This window comes from Phaseolus vulgaris, chromosome 2 (assembly GCF_051622355.1).
Source record: "Phaseolus vulgaris cultivar YP4 chromosome 2, ASM5162235v1, whole genome shotgun sequence".
In the NCBI taxonomy this organism is placed as follows: domain Eukaryota; kingdom Viridiplantae; phylum Streptophyta; class Magnoliopsida; order Fabales; family Fabaceae; genus Phaseolus; species Phaseolus vulgaris.
The window spans coordinates 42,407,948-42,422,041 of record NC_143499.1 but is presented as its reverse complement, the minus strand read 5'-3'; the positions used below and the strand labels follow the sequence as shown (position 1 = coordinate 42,422,041).

The 14,094-nt window shown below is 29.7% G+C and overlaps 1 protein-coding gene and 1 non-coding gene across 2 annotated transcripts; one reads left to right on the top strand and one right to left on the bottom strand.

Moving 5' to 3' along the window:
* Window positions 1–342: 342 nt before the first annotated feature.
* LOC137812226 (Protein kinase superfamily protein) lies at window positions 343–6,395 on the bottom strand. Its single transcript, XM_068614146.2, has 6 exons — window positions 5,666–6,395; window positions 4,289–4,587; window positions 3,992–4,127; window positions 1,668–1,804; window positions 1,160–1,283; window positions 343–933 (listed from the first exon to the last, which is right to left on the bottom strand). Exons 1-6 carry the CDS (start codon window positions 5,727–5,729, stop codon window positions 554–556), a joined length of 1,140 nt encoding a protein of 379 aa, XP_068470247.1. The 5' UTR covers window positions 5,730–6,395; the 3' UTR covers window positions 343–553.
* Window positions 6,396–11,632: 5,237 nt separating this feature from the next.
* Window positions 11,633–11,704, top strand: TRNAQ-CUG (transfer RNA glutamine (anticodon CUG)). The gene has a single exon. It is a non-coding gene; the product is annotated as a tRNA-Gln (tRNA).
* Window positions 11,705–14,094: the final 2,390 nt, after the last annotated feature.

The following is a 14,094-nucleotide window of genomic DNA, read 5'->3' as shown; positions in this document are numbered from 1 at the left end:
TTATTAAGACTTTTTTAGGTGTTTTTTACAATTTTTATATTGTAATAAAAAAACAGAAAAACTAACTACACTTTTTTTGCGCGGAAAATTGTAAAAAAATGTTTAAGTGTTTTTTCATGCAACACAAAATTTGTTTGAAAACAAGCTAAACATTTTAAATATTATAAGAATATATCAATGCAATTAAGGAAATGGTAAATTTTTTTATTGAAGTTATCGCAAATTTTGCAAGAAAACGACAAATTGATAAAGAAATCTACAAAAATAGACACACACAAAATTGTAAGTTCAGTTCATATTGCATAAGTATTTCCATACAAGAAGGAGGTTATAAGAATCATAGAAAAATTAAAAAGATAAATGGTTTATATTATGAGAAAATCAGTAATTGATCAAATGCATAAAAATTGCATTAGAATATGTTTATACAGATCATACAGTAATCCAGTTGCCTATATGTCATGTTTATAAACACAAGTTAAGGCAAAACCTCTCTCCCAATGAACATGAGAAATGAAACTGAGGAGAACCTAACACAACACCCTCTTTAAAGTCATTTTGCATCTTTCATTTTCAGACCAGATTCAGGAACATCACTGATTATGGTCAGTGTTTTAGGGGCCTCTGTGTGTGCCTGCAAAGGCTCCAATGAGTCCACAATATCTCGCATCAGAGGCCTTGCTTTTGGATTGCGGTTCAAGCAATGATATGAAAGCATTGCAGCCTTGTGAACTGCTTTAATTGGATAATCTCCATCCAACCTTGGATCAATTATGTTTAGAAATTTCTTCTTTTCCTTGAGCAAAGGAATAGCCCATTCTGTGAGGTTCTGCTCTCTAGCAGGTCTTAACTTGTCTAAAGATTTTCTTCCTGTAAGAAGTTCAAGAAGAACAACCCCAAAACTGTAAACATCACTTCTAGGAGTCAGATGACCTGCACAACAACGTATGATTATGTTGTCAATTTTTTCAAACATATGATAGTATTTGTGACTGATAAGTTTGTTGATTTTTACAAAGATTATCTTAAAACTCTTTGTTTATGACTAGTGAAAATAATGAGTGGGGCATCCATAATTTCTCTACATTGATCTTTGTTTATGACTAGTGAAAACATGAACTTGGTTTCACATGAATCCAGAATTCAGAATATACTTTACCTGTCATTATGTACTCAGGTGCTGCATAACCATATGTTCCCATTACTCGAGTAGAAACATGTGATTTGTCTCCAACTGGTCCATCCTTAGCAAGGCCAAAATCAGAAAGTTTTGCATTGTAGTCCTGTTTTTGAAACATAAATGACCAAGATGGTTAAAAGCTGGCTTATTTTGGAACCACTGGGGCTTTAAAGCTAAATGCTTTCTGCTTGAACACCTGAATTCTAACCATAGATATCACAGAAAACTAGCTTGTGTTGTGTATGAAATCATAAACATCAAAGGTGATGGAAATCTAAATAGTTTATCATTGAACTCAATAACCAACATGACCTCAACAACAATATTCTACAGTTTAGTGGCCTTGTAACATTGAGAAACTTTGCATTCTTAACTATCAAGTAAGAACTCCAAAGAATCAATGAAAAGCACTATTTATCCACCTCCTAAAACATACTCAAATGGCCATAATTTAAATCTGTGTAGTTTCTACACAAAATTTGCTGACCTTATCCAATAAAATATTTGATGTCTTGAAATCACGATAGATGACAGGTTTCTCTGCTTCATGAAGAAATGCAAGTCCCTTAGCAGCACCAAATGCAATCTTCATTCTTATGGACCATGGCAGGGGAAGCAAGATTTCTGGAACAATTAAGTGAAGACACATTAGATGTACAAACAAAAACACCATAATAAACATTAAAGTGTCTCCTTTTGTTGATTAAAGACACAAATAGTCTTGATTTTTTGGTATAAGTAGTGGATTTTATGATTATAGCGTTCGTGGTGAGGTCCTTGCAACATTAAATCTTAGTTATCTTCCTCCAAGAAAATAACATTATAAATTCAAGTAGCTAATATTTGATTATATAATGCTATATGAAAATTACACGGTAAAAGTTGTAAAAAACAAATTCAATGTGAGAGTATTTTAAATTGAGAAATAAAAAAATACACATACTTTTGAAAAAAAAATTGATTAATATTCCTTACATCAATTCATTTAAATAAAACGACTTGTCCAAATTAAAAAAAAAATAAAAAAAATATATATATATATCAACTTTTAAAAAATAAATAGAAGTACTGAAAATTTTCATAAAAATTAATTATTTAAAAAAATATAAAATTATAATTACATGATAATATACTTTTGTCTCAAAAACACAAATTTTATTTATATAATCAAGTTTATGTGATTTTATATTTTTGTCATTATACATTTGTGAATTAGTTAATCAATTAATTTAAAGAATATTTCCAATATAATAAATTAGACTTATAAATTAAAATTTATCATCTAGAAGTTATTAATTTTGGCAAACAGATTCTTTAGTTTTGTTACTTTGAAATTTAAAGTCATGTACTCAAATCCTAAAAATAGTTAGGATTAAGACGTCTCCTATTTTTTTCAATTATTTATTGGTAGGATATTTTGTCTAATTCAAACATAACCGTATTTTTAAAAGAATAACATTAAATAATGCTTTAAAAATTGTATATTTAAGCTAGTTATTTTTTTATTTATGCCCAGGAATACTTCGACATTTTACCTCTCATTATGTGTCACTAGGGAAAATACAAATTTCTGGATGTCTGATTTTTATCATACTACTTTATTTTATTAAGTTAAAATTTAATTGTTGTAGAAAAAATTATTATTTTACATATTAATTTTAAATTTAATATATATTTATTTATTTTTTATGTTGTTTTGTTTAAATTTGAGATATTATTTAACAAATTTAAATTTCAAGAGTCATGCTAATTTTTTCAGTGATTAAACCAGTTATGCTTATCCTTGGAATTTAAAGTTTGTAGACTGAAGTTAAATAGCTTGGGTATCCATATAACTGTGTGTTTCAATGTAATAATATTAACTAACCATTTCTTCAAAAAAGTATTAGAAGAATATAATTTGTAATTATTGGACAGCATTTAGTATATAAATACTTAAATTATTATTTGATATATGCAAAGTTGTAATAACCAAAATTATTTTTAAAAAATATATGCTTATATACGTATGAACTAATAATTTAATTATTCAAAAGATCTTGTGATAAACCGTGATTGATTAAGAAGTTTTTTGGATTAAAAGTAGCTTCTCAAAAGATGTAGGTATTATGCAAATATAAGTGATTCTACCCAAGAGAAAACCCTTGTTTAAAGGGCAACCTCAGTGACCCTTTGATCCCAAAGAAATAGTAACTCAAACATGAATAATCTAGAATAAAATGGTTCTGAAAAAGTTGTGAAAGCAGAAAACTTTGCAGCTAAGTGGTCTTCTGAGCACATGAATACTTCTTGGTTCATTGTATTGGACAATTGTGTAGGACCTACCAAAGTTTTACACTAAGAAATCTCTCAGATGCTCACTGAGGTAACTTCTATTGTTTCCTTATGTTTATGTCAAACTTATGTCCTTATCAAACCATCTAAAGCACATGTCTTGGTACTAGGTAGTTTTCCACGAAGCTACCAAATGGAACCAAAATCACTTCATCTTTAAATTCCTCACTTTAAATGTCAACATTGTCGGAGAAAACATAAAAGGGAAAGCAAGTAAAAAGTAATGACAGATGCTTCTACAAAACCAAAACAACATTTTTCTTTACATTGGTTAAGCAAAACCAAAACAACATTTTTCTTTACATTGGTTATATTAAGAATGGTAAGGCTAACTCAATCTTATAAATTGCACTTACTTATAATATGAAATGTTTTTATTTTTAGTCGATGTAAGATCTCCAACCAATTAAACGATTAAACAGATAAAACAATGTCTGGATAAGGTTAATAAAGGTTAAGAAGGGATGATATACTTACTTGAGAACAAGTTGTGCTCCACACTTCCCCGGGACATGTACTCGTATATCAGTACCCTATGTTGATCCTCGCAGCAGTATCCAACTAATTTGACTAGATTTGGATGTGAAAGCTGCCCCAAAAATATGACTTCTGCCTAGAGAAACCAAAATCTTAATTTAATCAACCTTACAACAAGAAGTTTGTTTTGTAACATTAACAACTTCTAATAGTATGTGCCAGTAGTAGAATAAACATAGCATGTGAAGCATCATGATTTTGCAGCTAGATAATTGTACATAAAGACAAAAAGTATACCAGCCATTCTCTGTGCCCTTGATGACTATTGTCACCATCATGAACCTTAACAGCAACAGCAAGGGTAGGAAGACCCTGCCTTAACTCCTCAGAAATGAACCCTTTGTACACACTTCCAAATCCTCCTCCCCCCAACACACGATCTGGCCTAAAATTTGCAGTGATTGTCTTCAACTCATCATAACTGAATACAATCAATGGATTTGCAGCTGAGTCACGGCGTAGGTCTTCTACTTCCTCAGGGTTTGATGGTAACTTGCTATCATAATCATTCCTTTGCTTGGTTACCTGGTTTTGTTCTTTTCGTGAATCAATAAGAGAAATGAGAACAAAAGATGATATGCACATTTAAACTATGAAAACAGATTAGTTATTCTTCTTATTCATATCTACGTTCATCCTTTTTCTCAGAAAAACTAACCAGATGTTACATTAAGCAGTCAAAACAAATGCAATGGTATGATATATAGATCACTGTTATTTTGTTCTAAATAAAAAATTTAAACACTGCTTGGGGACTGAAAGAGGAAAATGAACACTGTAACGTGCTCAATATCATGCAAAAAGATTAAGAAGTCTGCATAAACATCTTTTCTCTTATTGTTGGATGAAGAGAAGAAAATTAGTATACTGTTTCAAAAGCAATGGATGGTGGAAATATATTATAATTGTGAAGGAGTGAACTATATTTTAAAAACCCTCAACCAATTTCTTAGAAAATTTAGTTGAGATGATACTGAACCAACTAGAGTTAAGAGTTTTCACTAATCACGTGTCGACCTACTTTTGAAGTAGACACATCAAGAAAAGGTGATTAAGGGTCATATTAACAGATTCTACAATAGAAGTGACTTTAGAAAAGTTAAAAAGATTTAAAGACAACATGTAACTCATATATGCAGATTTTTGTTATGTTTTGTTCTCTTTGTCTTTCAATGATCTGCATAATATCAACTTGCCTACAAGATTGAGATATATGAAGCTAACACTAGATTCAAATGATTTAATAACCTCAACACACAAATTTTCAATGAAAAAGAACCTGATGAAAGGGTGATCAAGAAAACCAGGAGGGAAAATTGGAAGGTTCCAAAACATGAAATCCTTGAAAACATCATCCATCAAAGACAAAATAGTGTAAAATAAAGGAAGATAAGAGATGAATAAACAACTTTCAAAATAGAACGAAATCCAGAAGGAGGAAAACAAGGTTGTACCATCCACCAAAAAAAACGATTTTGCTCAAGAACTCAAAGAAAACATGCACTAAAAATACTTGCCCATTCAGGAAATGATAAACAATAAAAATAAACACCAAAATCATAGAAAATATCCAAAACAGAAAAAGGAAAGGTTTTTTTTTGTTCGTAAACCAACCTGACTTTACATTGGATGAAACTCTATAATCTGATGACTCCCATCTACACCAGCAATTACCCATTATACCAAAATACAAACACACCCTTTGCAGCAGCAGCACCTCCTTTAGCAACCCCCCATCACAAAAACCAGACTTTTTGACTTCTTTTTTCTTTTTTGTGTGTTGCTATCTCACTCCTCCTCAAGAAACAAGGCTTAGATTTAGGAGGAAGTAGAGACAGAAATGAGAAAAGCAAACAAGTACAGAGGAGAAAAACAACATGGTATCTGCTATCTAGTGGTTAAGTGTTGTGATCAAATGTGAAAGGGGACAAGTCTTTTGGTGACAGAAAGGTAGGAGTGGGGGATAATTCAGAGATGGCAATGATGTTGATGAGTTGGGTGTTGGCTTGGCTATGGGGGAAGATGGAAGGGCCCACATGAACTGAGGTGTAGTGATTCAAAATGTGGCTTGGTGCACTTTGATGCTAGTGCGCACATAGAAGGTGCATGTTTATGATAATGCACACCCACCAATCTTTTTCCATCACTCTCACTCACTCTTAACCCTTGTTTTTCTTCTTCTTCTTCTCTTTCTCTTTCCCTTTGTCTTTCTTCTCACTTCTCTCCAATTACTCCTTCATCTCTTCCACACACAAACTTGCAACCACCACACCCAACCACCCTTTTTTTCATTCTCAACCTTTTGCTTCCTTTCATAAAATATATTTTTTTCTTCTTTTGTGCTAAGCCAATCAAAAGGACCATGACTCATAAAGTGGTTTTTTTGGTTAGAAAATGGCATTAGAGTATCTGTTAGTATCATCACTTTCATTAAATGCTTATATTAAAAACATGTGTCTATTAACTATTGTGTTCATATTGTGTTTTTCCCCCTTAATTCTTATTAAATTGTTGCTCTTACAACATGCACTTTTATGGTTTATCCTTATGTAGCCAATGACATTTAATAATCTTTATATATTAAATGTAGGACAAAAAACATATGGCTATTAATTATTATGATGGTATTACATTTTTGCCTTAATTGTTTATTATAATGCTTCTCTTAAAATATACACTTTAATGGTTTATCCTTAGTACCCAATGACATTTAATAATATATATATATATATATATATATATAAAACTTACATACATGTATCGTGCTTTTGCTGTAATTGAGGGTTGTTGAAATGACAAAAGTTAAATACATGCACTGTATAATCAGTCCAAAAAATCATGTACTATATAAAATTAATTTGTATTATTCATTATCTATTTATTAGTATACTGATGTTTCAACTTGTGACAGGGCGGTGATATATATACTTTTATATATAAAATAAAAAATATTATCTTTCAAAATAAATGTAATTATAATAATAATATTTTTAAAATTGATAGGATAAATCACAATTATAAAAAATTAGGACATACAAGTGAAGTGCTTTTAAATAAACATTTTCAAATATAAATTTTAAAGTTGTACCTACTCTTTTAGTTAAAGTTTTGAGGGTGTTGGAAAATAAGTTAGCCACTAAGGCTAACTCGGAAAGACTGGAGATCACAGTTGCAAGCTCCACGTGTAATCTTTGTGTAGTCGAGGAGGAGACTAACACTCATTTGTTTTTTAAGTGCAATTTGCTTGGTTATTGTGAAACCATTATTGTGTATAGCTGGGCGAATAAAGCGTGTGTGAAACATCCTTGTTAAATTTTTCCCAGTTTAGAATGAGCAATGCGCCTGCTTCGATGAATGAGGTTTGGGGAGTTATTTAGAAAACAGTAGTCAACGAGGTTTGGAAGCATAGAAACATGTTAATTTTTAAAGGGAAGTAGTGGATGTACGGAAAACTTTTGCTTTGGTTCAACTAAAGGTTTGGTCATGGATTACATCCAAGTCACACTTTGCGCATTTTCCTTTTCTGATTGGTGCATAGATCCGGTTGATTTGTATGAGGATGATCTCATGACGTATTCATTTAAGTTGTATGATAGTTTGTCCCAGATATCTTTCTTTTGGGTTAGTTAGGAGAGTTCTATATAGGCAGACTTGGAAGTAAGTCTAGTGAGAAAAATTATGGTTAAGTTCATGTATAAGGGTTTGATCATCCTTAAAGTAATTCATATTTATTCATTTTTTATTGTCTATAAAAATATATATATATATATAAACAAATTTTAAAGCTAATTGATGTAGTTCGGTATCACTTTTTTTTTCAAGTTCGTCCTCTTCCAAATTTTATTCTGATTTGCAGCACTAATATAATAATACTTTATTTTCCTTATTGTATCTTACATTTATACATTTATAAAATTAATCTAGGTTAGATTAATTGACTTCAGTGAAACGTAAATTTCTTCTCTTCTTACCCAAACAGGTCATTAGTTTACCGTAGAAAACGTAAATACCCGAGCACCAAAAAAGCGCGTTACGAATACCTTTCACTAACTTAATTCCTTCCTTGGATCAAATTATTTTTATTTGTTTCTCACAACAAAAACTCATTGACCCAATAGCTTTTTAAAGCTTTTAAAATGTATTTTCAGCACCCCTCAGTCAAACAGTGCCCATGGCATCCCCATTTACCAACTTTTGCCTAACAAATATCTTCACATTGCTACTTTATTAACCAATTAAAAAATTATTATAAAGGTCGTTAAACATACCACTGTTATCAAAAATATGTTACTTTTTATTATTTTTTTCAGAAAAGTGAAAAATACATTTTTCTTGATAATATGAAAAAACACATATAATCACGAATCAACCGCAGAAAATAAACAACACAGAATTTTTATTTTTGTTCTGTATTACAAGTACAATGATATTTTTAAATAAAAATTATAAAGAAAAACTCACTCACTAAACATAGTGTTTAGTCAGTCTATGGCTTCATACCCAACCCTTGACTCACTTTCTATTCCCGTTGAAGTTAGGATTGTAATAAAAAAAACAATGATATTATGTACAAGAAATTTTGAATATATTGATAAAGATAACATAATTTTTACACTTACTCATATGAAATATTTTTATTTATAATAAAGATGAAATATGCAACATATTCTTTCATATACTTAAATTTGTAACTATATATTTATGGATGGTCTGATAATAAGTGATAAGTCCAACTAATTATTGTTACGATAAATTCTAAATGGTTCTAATATCATCTTACAAGATGAATCTTAGATCTAACCCAACTTTATAAAATCGGTTTATAAAAAAACTTAAACCAAATAAAAAATAAACATTCATATAGTTTGAGTTATATTTAAATGATTTAAATAATTTGTTTTCATGATAACTATAGGAAAAAAAATCTGCATTAACCTACTCATATTAAACAAGATAATCTGTTTGTGAATTCTAACTTCATCACCAAACTAGTCGTAGGAACTGATTTTTTAATGATAAATAAATAGATAGTCTATAAAGTTAAATATATTTCATTTCTAACATTCTAAAATCGATTATAGTCTTTAAAAAAACATTTTTGTCTTTTTAATTTGAAAATACAATTGTAGTTATAAAAATTTACGCTATTTAAAAAATAACAACAAAGCTAACTAACTATTTTATGATTTTTTTTAGACTTAAAACAAGGTTTAATCATGATTTAAAGTTTTGAAATAAAAGTAACAATTACGGATAATTTTTAATTAACACAAAATAAATAAGCAATTTTAAAAAAACTTGTGAATATTAGATGACAAAATTGGTGACATGTTTAATCTATCTTTACCTGTTTTGTCAAGCTCATTAGTCCACTGAACCATAGGAGCAGAGTAGGTTAGTCCTAATCCATTTATATTATTTATTTATTTATTTATTTATTTATTTTGTGTATTTAATTTTATTTATTAAAATTAAGATATTTATAATGTTTATACTATATTGTTTGAAAGGTGTAGATTTCCAATAAAACTATAATTTAAATTATAAATACTTATAAATTTAATTTAATTATTAATTTAAAATAAATAAATAAAAGTTAAAAATATATTTTTAATATATATATATAATTCAAACAAGATTTTAAAATGTGGTGTATCAATCCCTCCTACTCTCTAGTGAGGCAAGTAAAAAATAAGAATGAACTTAAATAAAATATATGAGCTCATTTTCTCATTTCCAAAAAAAATGTCATAAATATCCATTTAATTAAATAGACATGTGAATTATAACAAACTTCTGGGATATGTTTTACTTTTACTAGTTAAAAAAAACAAGTAGAAACAGAAATTTAAAAAACACACTTAATCAATCTGCAGAAAATTGTGGAAGCGATTTGCATTTCCATTCTGTTAGAAACTAAATCACAATCCCAACCACAAAGATTCGTCAATATAAATTTTTTAAAAGTTAAATATTTTAGAAATTTAATGAAGACGTGAAATTTTTTTAAAAAAAAAAACTCAAGTAAACATTTTAATTTAATTTTTTTTAATAGAATGAAAATTGTTAAATGTTTTCATCTCTTGTATAAAAATATTATATTTTTTAATGCTAGATCTCTATTTCTTTTTTTTCATTCTCTCTCTCATATTTACATTTTTTTTTTATTTTTAAGTTTTTGTTGTGCCTTCTCTTTGTCTTTATTTATTCAAACTTTATTTCTATGAAAATTTGGTCTCTCCTTAAAGAAGTAGTTAGACAACTAAGGATTGATTAAACTTTAATATTTTTATGGTTAAAATTTTAAAGTGTTGTTTCTCTGTTTAAACTAAAAAAAATTTATAGAGTGAAAAGTTTCAAGTAAGAGAAGCTATCCTAAATTATCTCAATCGATGAAATTGATATAAAGTTTTTTTTTTTGTAAAGATTTTAGTAGAATGATCTTGTGTTACATGTTGAATGTGAAGTTCGTAGGTTACATATAAGTCAAAGGCTCTTCAACTGAGTTTGAAGATCTTTTGTCGTGTGTGAGTGTAATGTTCCTTAGTTATATGCTAAGTTTGAAATTCATTTGTTGCATGTAAGTTTGATGTTCTTTAATGGTATATGTATGGAGTTCAATTGTTGCATGTAAATATGTTCTTCGATTGTGTGTAAGCTTGAAGTTCACCCATTGCATTTGAGTTTGATATTCCTCAGTTACATATGAGTTTGAAGTTCATCTCTTACATGTAAGTCTGATGTTCTTCAATTATACGTGACTTTAAAGTTCATGTGTTGCACGTGATTCTAATGTCCTTTAAGTGTGTGTGAGTTTGAAGTTCATTTGTTACATGTGAGTCTAGTGTTCTTCAACTATATATGAGTTTAAAATTCATATGTTTTTAGGGGTTTTAATCTCAATGAGGTTTTAGACTCTCTTTTCTAACTCTATCATTAACTCTCTAGAAAAAATATTTACAAATAAATATCACCAACTATTCATAATTTATATGTGCGTGAGTTTCAAATTTTTGATAAATTTTTAATGAGTTTTTTTATGTTTATCTCAAAGAACTTGAAGATTAAACAAGTTTTACTTGTAAATTTATAGGTTACTTACTAAGATTAATTTAATCTAATATTTAATGTTTTTATTTTTATTGATTGTACATATTCTTTTAGTATGCTGATGTTGATATATAAATAAATATTAAAAAAATTGACGTCTTTTTGTGGATGGATCTACCCATTTAAGTGACTCTAATTCTAATTAATATTAATGACAATTTTAATAATAGAAGGATTTAAGTAATAAAATTATATAAAAAAATAATATATATATATATATATATATATATATATTTATTTATTTATGAAAGTGTATACAAACTCCGTTCATATAAAATAGAAAATAAAATTTTAGGGAAATACGAGATAATCTTAATTAACATGAATATAAAGTTTACAATTAAACAAAAGTAAATTTATAGATTAAAACATTTAAGCAATATATTCAAAGTCTAACTGGGTTTGGTATTTTTTTCACATTACTCATTCAAATTGAAGTATTAACTATTTGCAGATAAAAATAGACAATAAGGTCCTATGGTCTAGTGGTTAGGACATTGGACTCTGAATCCAGTAACCCGAGTTCAAATCTCGGTAGGACCTTTATTGAAACACTACGTTTTTTTTTGTTTTGGTAATAACAAATATAATTAATTTTAAAATACTAATGATCAATTAATACATTTTTTACCTATAAAAAGATAAAATAATTTGCCAATTATATTGAGTAAAAATAATTTTGTCTGTTATTTAACTTTTTATACTTAAAAATAATAATATGCTTATATTTCTATATATGTGATTTAAATAATCACTGAAGTTAGGCTTTTACAAATTTCATTTCTATATATATTTAAACGATGTTTCAAATATCATTTTAGATTTGTGATATTAATTTTATATATTTCATACATGTATATATTCATATCTATTTTTATAGTTATTTACATTATATATTTATCAATAAACCTATTTTCAAACATCTCCCCAATATTCTCAAACAAATATAAGATTGTGGTACAAATTATATTGTTGAGTGAAATTAACTTATAAAATCATTTAATTGCTTTAAATTAAATTCACTGTACGAATTTAAATCTATTAAGTATAATTTGAAAAATCTACTAAGGATATTGAAATTCATTGAGATGATTCCAATTTGAGAGTAAACTAAGTGAAATTTTATTTATGGAGCAAAACTATGCCAAATAGAAGGGAAAAAAAATATGCATGACTTCATTTTCCATAATTTTAAAAACTAACTCCAATACTCAACTCAATAATTTTACACATTATGATAAGTTTAAAATATAAAAATACTATGATATATACATAAATTTCATATCCCACAAGGTTTCAAAACCAAAAATATCATTCAAATCTCAAGTTATACTTCTTTTTCTAATCACCACTTTACCACTTACCTACTACTTATTACCTACTACCTGTTATCTACTACTTGTTACATCTTACATGTTACCCCTCACCTGCTAGCAGTTACCTCTCACCTGCTAGCAGTTACCTCTCACCTACTACCTGCTACCTACTACCTACTACCTGCTATCGGCTACCGGCTACCTGTTACCTATTACCTGTTACCTGCTAGCAGTTACCTCTCACCTACTACCACCTTATACCTGCTACCCTTTACCTGTTACCTGCTAACAATTACCTGTCACCTGCTACTACCTGCTACCTTGTACCTGCTACTTTTTACCTGCTACCTTTTATCTTTTACCTGGTACCTGCTACATGCTACCTTTTACCTGCTACTTGCTACCTGTTACCTCATACTTGCTAAATGTTACCTCCTACTTGCTACCTGTTACCTCCTACTTGCTACATGCTACCTACTACATGCTACCTGTTACATGCTACATGCTACCTGCTACCTTATACCTGCTACCTTTTACCTGCTACCTGTTACCTACTACCTGCTACATGTTACCTGTTACCTGTCACCGGCTACCTGTTACCTGCTACCTGATACCTGCTACCCGTTACCTGTTACCTGCTAGCAGTTACCTCTCACCTACAACTACCGCTACCTTGTACCTGCTACCTATTACCTTCTACATGTTACCTCATACATGTTACCTGTTACCTGCTAGCACTTACCTGTCACCTGCTACTACCTGCTACCTTTTACCTTTTACCTGCTACATGCTACCTTTTACTTGATATCTGCTACCTGCTACTTGCTACCTATTACCTCCTACCTGCTACCTGTTACCTCCTACCTGCTACCTGTTACCTGTTAGCAGTTACTTGTCATCTGCTACTACCTGCTACCTTTTACATGCTACATTTTACCTTTTACCTGCTACCTACTACCTGTTACCTGCTACCTTTTTCTATTACCTGCTACTTGCTACCTTTTACCTACCTGTTACCTACTTGTTACTTGTTACCTGTTACCTACCTATTACCTATTACCTTATACATGCTACCTTTTACCTGCTACATGTTACATGTTACCTCCTACCTGTTACCTGCTACCTGTTACCTGTTACCTGCTACTAGTTACCTGTCACCTGCTACCTTTTACCTGTTACCTTTTACCTTTTACCTTTTACTTTTTACCTTTTACCTTTTACCTTTTACCTCTTACCTGCTACCTGCTACCTGCTACCTTATACCTGCTACCTTATACCTGCTACCTTTTACCTGCTACTTTTTACCTTTTACCTGGTACCTGGTACCATTTACCTGCTACCTTATACCTGTTACCTTTTACCTGCTACCTGTTACCTCTTACCTGTTACCTCTTACCTTTTACCTATTACCTGCTATCTGTTACCTGCTATCTGTTATCAATTACCCATTACCTGTTACCTTTTACCTATTACCTGCTACCTGTTACCTGCTACCTATTATCAGTTACCTATTACCTGCTACCTGGTACTTGTTACCTGCTACCAGTTACCTGTCACCTGCTACTACCTGCTATCTTTTACCTGCTATCAGTTACCTCCTACCTGATACCTGCTACC

Coding starts and splice junctions, on each gene's coding strand:
- LOC137812226 (XM_068614146.2), bottom strand. CDS start 5,729: ATGGGTAATTGCTGGTGTAGATGGGAGTCATCAGATTATAGAGTTTCA. Junction 1,805..3,991: donor GGAGCACAACTTGTTCTCAA/GTAAGTATATCA, acceptor TAATTGTTCCAG/AAATCTTGCTTCCCCTGCCA. Junction 934..1,159: donor ACCTGAGTACATAATGACAG/GTAAAGTATATT, acceptor GTTGTTGTGCAG/GTCATCTGACTCCTAGAAGT.